The sequence below is a fragment of the Mangifera indica genome, chromosome 1 (assembly GCF_011075055.1).
Source record: "Mangifera indica cultivar Alphonso chromosome 1, CATAS_Mindica_2.1, whole genome shotgun sequence".
In the NCBI taxonomy this organism is placed as follows: domain Eukaryota; kingdom Viridiplantae; phylum Streptophyta; class Magnoliopsida; order Sapindales; family Anacardiaceae; genus Mangifera; species Mangifera indica.
In genome coordinates, this window is record NC_058137.1 from 29031426 (window position 1) to 29046838 (window position 15413).

Consider the following 15413-nt stretch of genomic DNA (forward strand, 5'->3'; position numbering starts at 1 on the left):
CTAGGATACGGGTGGGCTGGTTTATTCAGAAAATACCTTGTTGACTCCCCTTACATGTGGTGGCCAAGCAACCTGATTCAGGTCTCCCTGTTCAGGTACTCATCTCTCTCCCATATTGAGCAAAAATCATTGGCCAAATGATGAAGAGCAGTGCAGAGCTACCTTCTGAAACTGATAAACATGTGAACTCGAGGGCATTACATGAAGTTGAAAAGAGAACTAAGGGATGATAAGGGAGGATTAAGTAGACTACAATTCTTCCTTCTACTTTTCATTTCAAGCTTTGTGTACTACACAGTGCCAGGCTATCTTTTCCCTACACTGTCTGCTGTCTCCTTCGTCTGTTTGATATGAAAGAATTCAGTTACAGCACAAAAGATGGGTTCAGGCCTTCGAGGCCTTGGCATTGGCTCCTTTGGCCTTGACTGGTCCACTATTGTTTTCATGGGAAGTCCCCTAGACACACCCGTCTTTGCTATTGCAAATATCTTTGTTGGATTTGTTTTGTTTCTCTATGTTCTTGTTTCCATGGTTTATTGGAGTAATCTTTATGAAGCCCAGCAATTTCCCATAATTTCTCCATGCACCTATGACTCTGCTGGCCAAAGTTACAATGTTTCCTGTGTCCTCAATATAAAAGAATTTGTTCTTAATCATGTTGGCTATGAAAATCACAGCAAAGTCTATATCAGCATCGTGTTTGCCTTCATATACGGATTTTGCTTTGCAACACTAATGGCTAGTTTATCACATGTTGCACTCTTTGAAGGAAAGTAAGCATCTTTAAATAACATCTTATTGTCTATTCTATAATCTTTTTTTCTTTGCTTAGAAAAATTATATCTCGTTGTATGTCCTGTTGACAATTTTGCTTTCCTCGTTAAAACAATAAGCAGAAAAATTTGGGAAATGTGGAAACAAACAACTTCTACAGTGAAAGATCAGTTTGGTGATGTGCACACAAGATTGAAGAAGAACAACTACAAAGCAGTACCTCAATGGTGGTTCCTCATAGTATTTATAGTAATATTTGCTCTTTCAATCTTTGCTTGGCAAGCCTTCGATAGACAGCTGCAACTTCCATGGTGGGGAATTGCACTAGCTTGTGGCATGGCATTCTTTTTTTCACATTACCTTTAGGGGGTGATTCAAGCCACAACTAACATGGTACTTTCTTTCCCAGTTACACATACTTCTGTATAAATATGAATACTTCAACAATAATAAACAAAAATAAAAGTACATAGGGGAGTCAATTTATTTGAATATATGCATATATGGTGTCATGATTAAGAATCTGAAAGGCTGTTTCTTAATGGCATGTGTCGATCCACAGAACCACAGGCTAAATTTGATTACAGAGTTGGTTATTGGGTATATGTATCCTGGTATACCCCTTGCCAATGTGGCTTTCAAGACTCATGGCTACATAAGTATGACACAAGCCCTCAGTTATGTAAGAATGTTCACAAGCCATGGTATCTACCCACAGAGGAACTGGTTCTTCTTGATTGGTCTCCTTGCGCCAGTTCCAGTATGGCTGCTCTCTCACAAGTTCCCTGAAAAGAAATGGATCGAGTATATCCATATGCCCCTTATCTTGGCAGGACCACTGGGCATGCCATCAGCCAAAGCTGTGCATTATTGGAGTTGGGCAGCTGTTAGAATTTTCTTCAACTATTATGTTTTCAAGAGGTACAAGGTATGGTGGGCTAGACATAATTATATTTTGTCAGCTGCTCTGGATGCAGGGGTTGCATTCATGGAGGTAGTGCTTTATTTCGCCCTTCAATCCCATGATGTTGCTGGTCCAGAATGGTGGGATCTTGATTACAGTGATCATTGTCCATTGGCAAGCTGCCCTACAGCACTAGGGATTGAAGTTGATGGATGCCCTGTGTTTTGAGGTGCACTAAAAATTTGCCCTCACCAAAGTTATAGCTGAGGACAAATGATGGAGTATATGGAAAAGACGAAGCTGTAAAATTGCAATAGCGAAAGATATTTGCAGATTCACATGCAACAAACATGTACATTTACAAACTATAAATTTTTATTGACGTTTCAAAAAATTTCAATATGCAGCAAGCAAAAGTTCGCTTTTTAAGCTGAAGGGTAGTGAAATATCAGAATATGATTCAGTGGTATAAATTTTAATCTAATAGAGTCAGATAAAAAGAATTGTCAATTAAATTACCAGTAATCCCTACAAGAACAAGAACCATCTTTAAAACAATGGAATCTGTTCCGATCACGTACAACTATCTCTCGATTAACAATTTCTGATATTAGTTTAAATGCAGCATGACAGTCCTCGCAAACACGAAGATTCTTCATGATCCTAATTGGTGTTCCAGAAATTGTGTTTATCAATCCAAATGCCAGAGCCAATTTCTCACTATGCTTGTACAAAAATTTCTCCTTCTCTTTCTCTTCCAAATCCAACAGAACGACTGATGTGTTAGGCACATACCCTTTGAGCTTCATATCTCCCAGTAGTTTTACCCACATTCTGAAGATCTCCTCAGCTTTAGGGTGTGTCTCATCTCCAGCTACAAACTCATGAATCACTCCATCAACTGAGATTGAACTCCAGCCAGGCGTCTTCTTTACCCCTTGATTTCTCATCATCTTCCTAACTGTTCTCACATCTTCCCATCGCTCTGCTTCTGCATAAATGTTAGATAATACCACATAGTATCCATCATTAAGTGGGTCTAAGAGACCAAGGTGTCTAGTAGCTTCCTCAGCTAGATCAATATTTCTGTGAACTCTGCATCCACCAAGGAGAGCTCCCCAGACAACACCATTCGGCTCTATAGGCATGTTTATGATGAACTCATAAGCCTCTTGAAGGAGTCCTGCCCGGCTTAAAAGATCAACCATACAACCATAATGCTCAATCTGGGGAACAATCCCATAATCTTTAGTCATGCTAGCAAAATATCTGCGCCCGTCCTCAACCAACCCCATGTGGCTACAAGCATGCAAGAGTCCAACAAAGGTAACCTCATTTGGCTCCATGCCCACTTCAATCATTTTATCAAAGGTACTCAGAGCTTCCTCACCCCGACCATGAATTGCAAGACCTTGAATCATGGCTGACCATGAAAAAATTGTTCGTTCTTCCATCTCATCAAACACTCTCTTAGCATTCTCCAAGCACCCACACTTCACATACATGTCAATCAATGTGTTATTGACAGTAACATTTCTCCTAAACCAACTTCGGTTTGAGTACTCATGAACCCTTTGGCCTAAATCTAAGGCACCCAAATCCGCACAAGCAGAAAGAACAGCAACTACAGTCACTTCATTCGCCCTAACACCCACCTCCTCCATCTCTACAAACAACTCTATTGCCTCTTTCGGCTTCCCACACTGAACATAGCCCGATATCATTGCTGTCCACGACCTAACACTTCTCTCGGCCATCCTTCTGAACAGCCCACTCGCCTCAGCTATTTCACCCCTCTTTATCAGCTGGGTTATCATTATATTCCACGTCACAACATCTCTCTGCGACATTTTATCAAACAATAATCTAGAATTACCCATTTCTCCACACAAAGCATACAAGTTCAAGATCACATTTTGCAAATACAAGCTCCATCCAAACCCTAGTTTCTCCACATACCCATGTACAATTCTCCCATTTATAGCATCCAACATAGCCGTACACGCTTTTAACACAAAAGAACAAGTGAAATTATCGGGCAAAACATCAAATTCACGCAACTGATAAAACAAAAATATTGCCTTCATGGGATCATCACTTTCAGCAAAAACTTTCAAACAAGAATTCCACACAACAATCTCGGGTTCATTAACGTGTTTAAAGATTTGTTGAGCGTAAGTGAAACTGGGAGTGAGAGCAGAGACCAAAGCAACACGAGTTAAGGGGAGTATAGAGAGAGGAGTACTGGTTTTGATGAGGTGGGCATGAGCTTCTTTGAGCTCAATTGGGGAGTTGAAGTCGTGGAGAAGATGAGTTTTGAGGTGCTGTGAAGTGGGTGATGAATGTGACTGAGAGTTTGTTAATGGGGAAGGGGGATTGAGAGAAGAAAGAGAGGGAAGCATTTTAACGGTTTTTTTGAAATCGAAAGGTCTCCGGTGTTTGAGAGGGCTTAGGAAAAATAAGATTGCAGATTGTCAGACTTCAATTATGGTGCTCAAAGGCAACGTTATCGCCCTCATGTATCATCAGATTAGTTTCACACAATCCACGAGTAAATAAAAACTCCAATCATCCACTCACAAATCTTTTGAGGATAGGGTGGATTCCATTGGAGCTACCCTTTATTCAGCTCGAGTCTTCTTGCCAGCATCATTACATCAAAGTTTGTTTGACTGTCGATTCTTTTTTTCCGTCTTTAACGATTTTTAATTTTCTCAAACCATTTTTTTTCTTTTTTGACTATTCAAATAAGATAAACTTGGTCCTAAAATGACTATTCTAAATCTAAACTAAGTTTAGAATAATTGTTATTTACATTTAATTTAATTTAAATTTATCTCTATTTAAGGATATAAAATATAATACATTTAAACAAATCTCTCATTAACAAAAACATGAGAAATTTGGTATATATATTCATTCAACATCCCTTAAGTTCGAAAAAAAATAAATAGTTAAATGATTTATATATTTATATGCTATTAAAACATATTTTAAATTGTAAAATCTGAAAACAAAATTATAAAATACTGTCCAGGAGTAATACCCTAACAAGGACAGTAATATTAAACCGTGGATGTTACATATATATTATGATAAATGGACAATTGATAAATTCATCGCATAGGTTTTTGTCAACACCTAATTACCCAAAAGTGAAATCCTGAAATTAGACAACCAGGGAGAGAATAAATATATTTAGGAACAGAATGGATTTCCATTCCACTTTTGAAACCATAAATATCTGGGAACTTGATAATTTTTAACACAGAATTGATGCAGTTTAAGAGAATATTATCTCTACAAAATCTTCTTCTCAGAAAAACAATAAACTCCACAACTCCAAGATCCCACAAACAAGTAAATGCGTCATGGGTTGACATTGACCATTAACCGTCTGGCAAAATTTCTGACATCTATATCCATTCTTTACTTGAAGAGCTCGGGGTTCAGCCAGTCCCTGCAACAGCAAAACAATGCCAGATTATAACTGCTGTCTAAGAAACATCAGACCGATGGCATAGCCACTGTGATGAATTTGAGAAAACAAGTACACACTCACAAAGAGTTCTTACTTGCTAATGTCATCGAGGTGATCATCAAAATCTACAATACCCTGCCATTTCCCAGTGGTAATATAATCTAAAAGAAGTGTATTTGCTGTTGGCTCCTTTGTTACCAATCGGCTGCCACTATCTGATCCAACAAGCTTCCAATTCTTGGATGCATCCCTTATATAAAGCTAGTTCATGAAGAGAAATATCATAAATTTATGCAAAGTAAAATAGAAAGAAAATCACGGAGGAGAAATGATTCTAGAACTCTATTAAAGTTAAGACCAGTATAACAGCAAATGTAGCATGAAACAAACAGAAAGTAACAGATATGATGACTCTATATTACCTAGTAGAACCATTGGTAAAGCAATCTGCAAGAATGACTAACCCTTAGCTTTCTACTCATTAAAATAATCAACAACCAGGCATTCTGTTCATTTTGAAAGGTATGTACTTAGAGGGGTAGAATACTTGAATAGTGCATACAACTAGTGCAACTAAAACAGCAAAAAAACTAGGGCACCTTTTATGACTAGAGAGACATAAGAGTGAAGCACACTAAAGCACAATACAAGAAACATGATATAACATCTCTGATCCAATAAGCCGACTCATTGTCAAAATATTGTCCGGTTTAGACACATAGTCTATCATGGTTTTGTTTTTTGCACTTTACAACCCAAAATGTGTTTTGACAGTTTAAGGAGTTCACAAGGTGTTTAACCAATCTAATCTTCTCATTCCCAAACAATATGGGATATACAGACAAACTCAATATCTCTCTTATGTTTTGCCAATATGAGATTTGTCTAAGGGTGGTACATACACCCCTCCTTAGGAGACTCAGCATTCTCGTTGAGATTTTTCTCACCATCACTTAAGAGGATACACGGAGCCACTCTAATACCATTATAACAATTCTGGTCCAATGGCCCGCCTCATTATTAAGATATTGTCCACTTTTGACACACAGTCCATCATCGTTTTATTTTTGGACTTTGCAACCAAAAACACATTTTGACAATTTAAAGAGCTTATCGATTATTTAACCAATTTAATTTTATCATCTCCAAACGATGTGGAATGTACAAACAAACCAAACATCTCTCTCGTACTTTGCCAATATAGGATTTATCTAAAGATATCACACATAATGAAAATGCAAAGCTATGGGAAGTATTGAAGAAACAGAAAACTTCACTTGGAATTTGGAAACTTAGAGATTACAGGATTCAAAGTTTGGGAAACTAGAATCACATGAAAACAAATCAACACAATCTAAGAAAGATGTCATGGTAAACTTCGAGACTGCATAACAGAAAAAACAAATCTCCAAAACAGACAATCATGCAGTACAAGTGACAACAATATGTTAGACAAAAATCCTTTAACATTTTGATACATGTTACAATCCACATTTCTCCACAACAACTTCTATCCATGTATTCCATCAATTTCACCCAGATCCAGGAATTCCAGTTTCCAGAAAACACAACACTAGAACTTTAAAGCCACTACAAAAGCATTTAAATGGTATTTGCCAGATAAAATGTTCAACACATTGATAACTCTTAATTCAAATCACCATGCCAAATCTGAAACACAAAAAGATCAAAGCCACAAGAGAGACTTAAATACCAGCAATCAAATCAGTGAAACCTTATCATAACCTAAAATCTACTAACACCATTATACCATATTTCTGCACAAATAACAGTAATACTAACCTGCATTACAGGTCTTTGGTCAATCTTCTTGGGCAATACTTCAAGCTTTTTGTTATCCAACTATATCAGTATAATTTAAGAGGTCAAAAACCAGCAAAAAATGCAAGCAATAAACACAAGCAAGATAACTTTAAAACACACAACACAATACTTACCAAGAGTACAGCAGCTTGGGGAAAGTAACGACAGATGTGGTCGCCAATATTCTTAGCCACACCATTAAGCTCCGCATCATCATACCTCTCATTAGCATGAAAATACCCCACAATTCCAAGACCTTGAGCACTATAATGCTCCTCTACCTGATCAAACCAAAGCAACCAACACACCTCGGACTTCATTAATTTTGAAGTTCAACCCAAGGAAAAAAAAACCACTTATGGCTGACAAGAAAACCAAAAAGACCACCATAACAACAATCAAGCTCAAAAATAAAAACAATTTCCATGAAACCACACTTCCGACCAAAAAAAACCGTAATTCAACCACAGAGAAATCTATATTCAAAAAATTAATCTAAACCCCAAATACAAAAACGCCCGAGCCAAATCTCAGAAACACAACCCGGATCACAAATCTTCATATACTTAATTCACATGCATAAATAAAATAAAATATTTATTTAAAAAAAAAAAAAACCCACATCTTCCACATCACAGAACAGAAAATAAAGAAAAGGTATATACGTAAACATACCAAGATAAGGGAGATCTCAAGATTGGGGAGGAGGCCAAGGTGAGAATGAAATAGAGGAACGGAGTCAGTGATTTCCACAACTTCTTCGTTTCCAGGCGAAACTCGTCCCAGTAAGACACCGTTGACCGCCGCCGTCTTGTGCTTCTGAGCGTGTAGCACGAGCTTAATGTACGCATCTTGGGAAATTTCATATCTCAATTCCCCCATGTCTCTCGCTCACTGAGTTGAGAGTGAGTATGGCAGTAAAAATTAAACAAATAAATAAGTAAAATACATAAAAACTGAATTACGGAATACAAAAATAAACAAATAGACAAAGAGAAGGAAGGATGATGAAGATGGGTTACCAGAATGAATCAAAGATGGGCGTAAACTCCAACTTCAACGTGAAATATGAACGCCAAAACAACAAAACTAGAGCAATAAGAGCAGCTTAGACGACGGTGGTTGAGTTGGATCTTTTTGAGTATTGGGCTATATTCGGTCATTTTAATCCCGGCCCATCCCGGGCCATAATAGCCATTGAATTTCCTACATTACCCACACGGTGCAAAGGTGGTATTAAAAACAATGCACTTTAATCCAGTCAAGGAAGAGGACTGATCTTCAAATCTTCGTCAAAATAATTCGACTTACCTTTCCATTCGAATTTTAAAGCTCAAAGGACTTATTTCCACACCCCACCGCCCCCCAAATAAAAATATCCTTTTATCTTTAATTTTCACTCTTCAACTTTAAAACTCTTATTTATTTACTTATCAACAGTTAATTTTATTAGTTTTAAGAGTTATTTTATATATAATACTATAAATAAACTTAAATTTTTTTTCTCTCATAATCTATAAAAATTAATTATTTTAACTATTTTCTCTTAGACCAAATTTTAAAAAATGACATTTCTCTTTTAAAATTTAGTTTTCAAACTCCAACACTACTGTCGATGTCCTCTCCCTCCCAAAGTTTTCTCTTTCTCCTTTCATTTAGACGTTTGACCAATATTGAATAAAACTAAAAAGATGAAGACGAGTATCTTCCTCATCTTCTTTTAAGAAGACAAGATCTTCGTCTTCGTCTCCTCAAGATCATTCGCTATCAGTCGGACGTCTAGGTGAGAGGAGAGAGAGAAAACTTCGAGAAGGAGAAACTAGTAAAGATGGTGTCAAAAGTTTAAAAATTAAACTCTAGAGGGGCAAATGTTACTTTTTTAAACTTGACTTAAGAAAAAATAGTTATTTTTTAGGATTTAGGAGAGGGAATGAAACAAAATTTCAAGAGGTTAAAATTCTAATAGGTGGGTAAATGAGATTTTTAAAGTTAAGTTAAATAGTGGAAATTTAAGAAACGAGGATAGTTTTGGTGAAAATAAGTCTTTTGGCCAATTTTAAAACACATATTAGAAGAGCTAGAACAAAAAGTTTTGAATCACTTAAGTTGCCCACTTATTTTAGGGTGAATTCGAGTCAAATTTGAACAACAATTAACTTAAACTCGAATCAAATATAAAAATTTTGAATTTGAATTGAATACTCAATTTGAGCAGTGAATGATAATGCCAAAAAGTTCTTAAAAAAATCACCAGAAAAAAATTTTAAAAAAAAATCATTAGAAAAGATAGTGAATAATTGTCTATAAGCTCTTCAATTCAACTTGAACTACCAAATATGTCACTTGAGCTTCAACTCAATTTGATTCATTCAAACTTATCATGAATTCATATCTGAATTAGCTTAATTCAAATCCATCCCTCCATATATCAAACAGCTACATCAAGAAGTTTTGAAAATGGTTCTGCATTCTTGAATATTTTGGCTATCATAAATAACTTTTCAGGATCATTTATAAACATTAACAGACATAACTATAATAAAGATTTCTATAAATTTTTTTTTTTTTTTGTGAAAAATCAATTGAAGTTTTACACACAAAATCTCAAGTTTGTGATTAAAAAAAAAAAAAAAACTCCATCAATATTCAAATTATGATAACCCAATTACACATCATATTGTATATAAAAAATTTTATTTTTCAAATCACATTTTTTATAATTATTATTTCATCATCTTAAAAAATATGACACATTTAAAATTTTGAATTTTCTGTAATAACTGTAATTCTTCTAACGTAAACCATGTGAGAGAAAAATGCACCTAATTACCCGGTTAACCCTTTTCCTTGTTTAAGAGTTTCATAACTTGAAAATGGAACTCGCAGTATGTCGGAAATCAGTATTTTTGTAGTTTAAAACCTGAACCAAACCAGATGAAAATCTGACAGTGACTCCAAGTAGATGTTTTAAAGCATTATAAGTTATAACCATTGAACCAGATTGACTACCCTTAGCATGGGCTGGCCGTGCACTTGTATGGTATAGGAAGACAAACCTGTCTTATAGTTTAACTGCTGTATCTGTTCAAATCATGTTACATCACGATTCAAATAATCATTAAGTCCAAGAACTCTCAAACAGGTCCTAAACATATAAATTCAACATACATACTAGCCTCTTTGTCGTACAGAAACAGTTCCCTCAATGTGGAATTGCAAAGATCAATTGTCCAATGAACATAAGTAACATTCACTGCATCTGGTTCATGGTGCCACAACTCTATTTACGGATACAAGTTCTGATTACCATTTTGGCAGTTAAATCACATACCCATAAGCATTTAGATTTAAGTATCTTATGTGTAGATAACCACATGAAATAATGAGAATCCCCAACAAGAACCAAAGATGTAGCCAAGGATTGCACAAACTTTATTATTATTATATATTTTTTTTTCATATTGAAACACAAATTAGATGAGATATGATATCCATTACATTGTAAGTGGAAACCAAGTCAAAAAACTGCAGGCAACAGATAGAATGCGGATGGGATCACCGCCATGTTTCCTCGCCACAGCACAAAACCAAGAAATCACAGATTGTGTTAGGGCATACATGAAATATGATTAAGATCCCAGTCACTTGGTAAAACCTTGGTAAGCCAAGAAGATCGATGTCAAATCCATAAAAGAAAGTGACAATAATGTTACAAATGCAAAGTAAATCTGTGCAAGTCCTATCACCACTTAGACCGAATTGAAACCTTGTATCATCAAAATCAGTCAAGAAAACCCAGCATGAAAATTTTTTGAATAGCAATACACATGTAAAGGGGAAGGGAATAGTGTAATCACATTTGTTTTACAGCATCTACCACATTGGGGCTGCTGATAAGAGTTAGGTTCACTGCTAAGGCATCCTTAAACAAAGTCATTGGTTCATGAGATTGTTGTTATATCTATGTAGAAGCAAATAATCGAAAATGAAGAGGCCTGCCCTCCTATAAACATCGCAAAGCATATCTCTTGTATGACCAATGCATCCTTAAACTGTTAGTCTAACACCAAAACCATAAACTCCACCAAAGTCTATCTCTAGACCATAATACTATTTGTATTAACTAAAGTGACCGGTTACTAACAGAAAAACATACAAGCTAAAAGAAATTAAGAGTACAGAAGGGTCTATCTAGCTCAAACTAGAAAAAATAACAAATTCAAAAAAAAAAAAAAGATTTCTATAGTCTACACAATAAACTGTATCAAAAGACAAACTAGAAAACCATAGAATAGCACACCAAGCACTAGTTTGAAGCAATCTAAAGTTTTGTCTATGGCATACATAGAAATAAGAATCTAATAGTAATAGGTCTTCTGATCTTGAAAAGCTTCCCCACCTGCTGCTATAATAGGAGACTTCTAGTACTTGAGTGGGAGTGTCTATCAATGCACGATTAAAAACTAGAGGAACCTGAGTGATACTTCTAAGATCTGGCATAAGGATGGTACCGACTACTGCCACTATAGCCTCCCCTTCCGTATAGGCCACTAGCTCCACCATAACTAGCACCTGGACCATTATCATAGCCACCACTGTAGCCTGAACCTCCATAACTACCATAGCTTTCACCTCCTCTACCATATCCACCTAGACCACTTCCACCATAACCACTGCCAAATCCGCCACCATAGGGTCCAAAGCGACCAGAATAACCAAGGGAAGATTCACCTCTGTACCCTCCTAAGCTATTACCACCAAAACTCCCATAATCTCCACCAAAATCTCCATTACCACTACCATACCCATATCCACCACCAAACCTACCACCAAGACTGGCAGGTGTCCTATAAGGGCCAGGACCAAAACCTCCATCAAAACCCCCATAAGAACTTCCAAATCCACCATAGCCATCATTGAAAGAACGGCCCCTAGAATTGCTACCATATGAAGGAGGAGGTGGGGGGTTTGAGGCTTTCTTTGGTTCAGCTTTCTTGATCTCCACCTACAACAAAGCAACTTAGTTAACCTAGGTTTTGCTGCAAGGAAACTATAACGATAGCCCTTTCCTGGTGTATCTATAGCTGTAGCAATCTCCATCTATAGTCATCAGGAAAAAAATCACTAAAATACTATCTACTTATGATGTATATCTAACTTAAAAAACTAACACATGGCTCATATTATAAAAAGTGAACCTAATAAAGCATGCATGATGACACTCAACAATCTGTTTACAAGCTGACTTCTCGCAGACCATACTACTAAGCTCACCTGGGTACCAGCCATATCAATCATATTTCCCTTTGATAACATTTCATCCACAACTTCTTCGCTGTCAAAAATTACAAATCCAAAGCCGCGAGAACGATTAGTTTCATGATCACGTATTATCTGGTGTTCCAGAATTTTCCCATACTTGGAGAAGAAATTCTTGAGTTCATCTGATGAAAAAATGTGCAGGTTAAAAAAGGGTGAAAATATCACAAGCTTCACAACAAAAAGTGTTATCACTTAACTACATCCTACAAATAATAAAATAAAACACCATGACTTAAATGCATACCTTCAGTGACCGAAGACGGTATACCACCAACAAAAATCTTCTTTGTCTTAAAATCTATTGATTGACCTGAGCCTTTAGGAATGGTTCTTTTGATCTCAACCTAATCAAAGTTACATGCAAACTTTTTACTATAAAATAAAACAATTATGATAAGGAAAACCTGCAATCAATGAAACACAGAGGTCGAGTCTCCTGAAACTGCACCTGACATTATGACAAAACTGAACCATCTTACTCAAAACCAATCAATAAAAACCTAAGAACACTTGTGATTGATTTTTTCTTTTAAGGCACAAAAACGCCAAAGAAAGCAACTCTTTAGTCACAGCAGACCTATTAACAGCTAAACATACCACTAGATCAACTTTTCCCAAGCCACACACCCAGAAATATGGTACCTTGAACCCATTAAACACACATAATCTGTTTCCATTAAAATAACAATTAAATAACCGAAAAAATAAACAATGTTAGAGCCCACTTACCTGTTTTCCATTGATTATATGAGTATCATCAATAACCTTATCCACAACCGAAGGATCAGCATAAGTTATAAAGCCAAAACCCCTTGGTTGTCCCGTGTACCGATCTTTCATGATAACCGAATCCGTAATATCACCGTACTTCCCAAAGTGCTTGTTAAACGTAGCTACAGTTCATTAAAAAACAACAAAACAAACAAATTCAAAAACCTAATCGACAATAAAACTCCTACCAAGCCAAAACCCAATCAAATATCAATCAAGGCAATTAAAACTCACCATATGTCGTGTCTTTAGCCAAACCACCGATGAAAATCTTCCTGCAAATTCCAAAACCTTCATGGTTTAGTTTCCGTACAAATATTCAAGAAACCACACGTGATTTAAACAAATCCATCTCTTTTGAACCAGAACGACACGTTAATTAAACAAAACATAACATGATCGAGAAAGAGACGAACCCGGGGCTGGCGCCGTCACCCGAGAGAGGATTATCGGGTTTGGATCTAGATCCCATGACGTTTAATCGAGTGTTTGGCTGGTGGGAAATTAGAATTTTCCCGAGAAAGGAAGGGAAATAAAGAACCTCGATTTGAGGGAAAAATTAAAGTTGAGAGAGTTAGGGTTTTGAAGAAGGCGTGGGCCTATGAGGATATATATATCAAACGAATACGAGAAGATCCGTATGACGATTTTGCCCCGGTGGAGAATTTTTTTCCACCGACTCCTTGTGTGCCCCAATTTTGACGGGTGAGGGTTCGGACCTTCTAAGAAAAGTCCATCAACCAAAATCATATAGACCCTTAACATTGCCAGGTGCACTAAATCTTTGAATTCGGTTGAAGTCTAGAATTGAGAGATGGTTCATATATTAATTTTTCAGCCAAGTTTGAACTTAATTTGTTGATCTCGGATCAACAAATTAATTTAAACCGATTTCAAATTAAATTTTATTCATATTTAATCCAAATAGAATCTAATTTTACTCTCTTTAATTCAGGTTTTTTAGGTGACTAAACACCTTATTTTTATGTAATTTATTTGAAGAGCTTTAACAAAAGTACCTTTAACTCTTTTGGAAGCGCTTTTGATAAAAGTTTAAATAACTTGATTTACCCTTTTAAGTATATTTATGAAATATTATTTATGTATATTCAATTTTAAATATTTAAATTATATATAATATTTAATCATACTTAATTACATAAAGACACATTATTTAGATATTTAATTAGATATTAAAAAATAAATACACATAATATTGTTAAAAAAATAATACTTTAATTAATTATATGTATCAATAATAGTACTAATGGATATAAAAAAAAACTATCATTACATGATTAGTTAATGTAATTATTTCTAATAGACTATTTCTCACCCATGGTTTAGTGTAAAGATAAATGCATATTTGTGGAATTTTAAAACCCTAAATACTCATTCAAGATTTAATCTATTTCTATATATTTAAAAAAAATTTTGTTAAAGTTAAGGATAAAATTGTTATTTTACTAATAATATTAAAATAAATAAAATTATATCTCATTTTCTCTCTTAGTTTAAAAAACTAACAATTTTTCTAGGATTAAATTTTAAAAAATTTACTTTCTCCCCTAGGGTTTTGGAGCTTGAAAAATTCTCTCCCTCTTTAACAAACGACAAACAACTGTTGTTTTGATGAAGGTTTTGTCTACCATCTGACGAAGAGGGAGAAAATTTTTCAAGCTCCAAAACCCTATGGGTGAAAAGTAAATTTTTTAAAATTTAATCTTAAAGAAAATTATTAGTTTTTTAAACTAATAAGAGAAAATGAGATACAATTTTATTTATTTTAATATTATTGATAAAATAACGATTTTATCTTTTACTCTAATAGAAAATTCTTTAATATATGAAAATAGACTAAACTTTGTGTGAGTATTTGAAATCTTGTAGGTGTGTGATTGTCTTTGCACCAAACCTTGGATGGAAAATAGTCCCTTGGTCTTATTTGTATTATCACAAATTTAAAATTATATAATAATATGATGAAATGTCTATTTATTTGTATTTATTAGTTATCATTATTTATATATAGTATTATTCATAATTTATATACTCTTATAGTAAAAATTAGAAAAAGAATTGTTAAAAAAGAAAATGAAGTATTGTCAAAGAAAGAAATATAATTCAGAAGATTTATCGAAAAAGATGAATTATTAATAAGATGAGTTCTTGTGTAACGACATTTTTCAAATGGAGTTGAATTTTAAGTTAAATTTTTTTCAATATAAACTTAATTCATTCAAATTAAATAGTTATTTGAGTTAATTTTTATTTTAACTCGATTTGAATTTATTGGCGTAAAAAATCTAGGTATTTTATTTTTTTCTAAAAATACAA

General features: G+C 34.8%; 3 protein-coding genes and 1 pseudogene across 3 annotated transcripts; 1 reads left to right on the forward strand and 3 right to left on the reverse strand.

Moving 5' to 3' along the window:
- The first annotated feature begins 15 nt into the window (after window positions 1-15).
- Window positions 16-2055, forward strand: LOC123199124 (annotated as a pseudogene).
- Window positions 2056-2124: 69 nt separating this feature from the next.
- Window positions 2125-4356, reverse strand: LOC123212758 (pentatricopeptide repeat-containing protein At4g21065-like). Its single transcript, XM_044631948.1, has one exon. The coding sequence runs from the start codon at window positions 4078-4080 to the stop codon at window positions 2194-2196; it is 1887 nt and encodes a 628-aa protein (XP_044487883.1). The 5' UTR covers window positions 4081-4356; the 3' UTR covers window positions 2125-2193.
- A 517-nt stretch (window positions 4357-4873) lies between these two features.
- Window positions 4874-8165, reverse strand: LOC123209638 (ER membrane protein complex subunit 8/9 homolog). Its single transcript, XM_044627767.1, has 6 exons — window positions 8006-8165; window positions 7659-7877; window positions 7118-7264; window positions 6963-7022; window positions 5254-5420; window positions 4874-5138 (listed from the first exon to the last, which is right to left on the reverse strand). The coding sequence occupies exons 2-6, from the start codon at window positions 7863-7865 to the stop codon at window positions 5108-5110; spliced, it is 612 nt and encodes a 203-aa protein (XP_044483702.1). The 5' UTR covers window positions 7866-7877; window positions 8006-8165; the 3' UTR covers window positions 4874-5107.
- Window positions 8166-10392: 2227 nt separating this feature from the next.
- Window positions 10393-13672, reverse strand: LOC123225343 (heterogeneous nuclear ribonucleoprotein 1). The gene is made up of 6 exons (XM_044649282.1): window positions 13493-13672; window positions 13311-13351; window positions 13035-13198; window positions 12550-12649; window positions 12258-12427; window positions 10393-11988 (listed from the first exon to the last, which is right to left on the reverse strand). The coding sequence occupies exons 1-6, from the start codon at window positions 13546-13548 to the stop codon at window positions 11470-11472; spliced, it is 1050 nt and encodes a 349-aa protein (XP_044505217.1). The 5' UTR covers window positions 13549-13672; the 3' UTR covers window positions 10393-11469.
- Between the last annotated feature and the right edge of the window lie 1741 nt (window positions 13673-15413).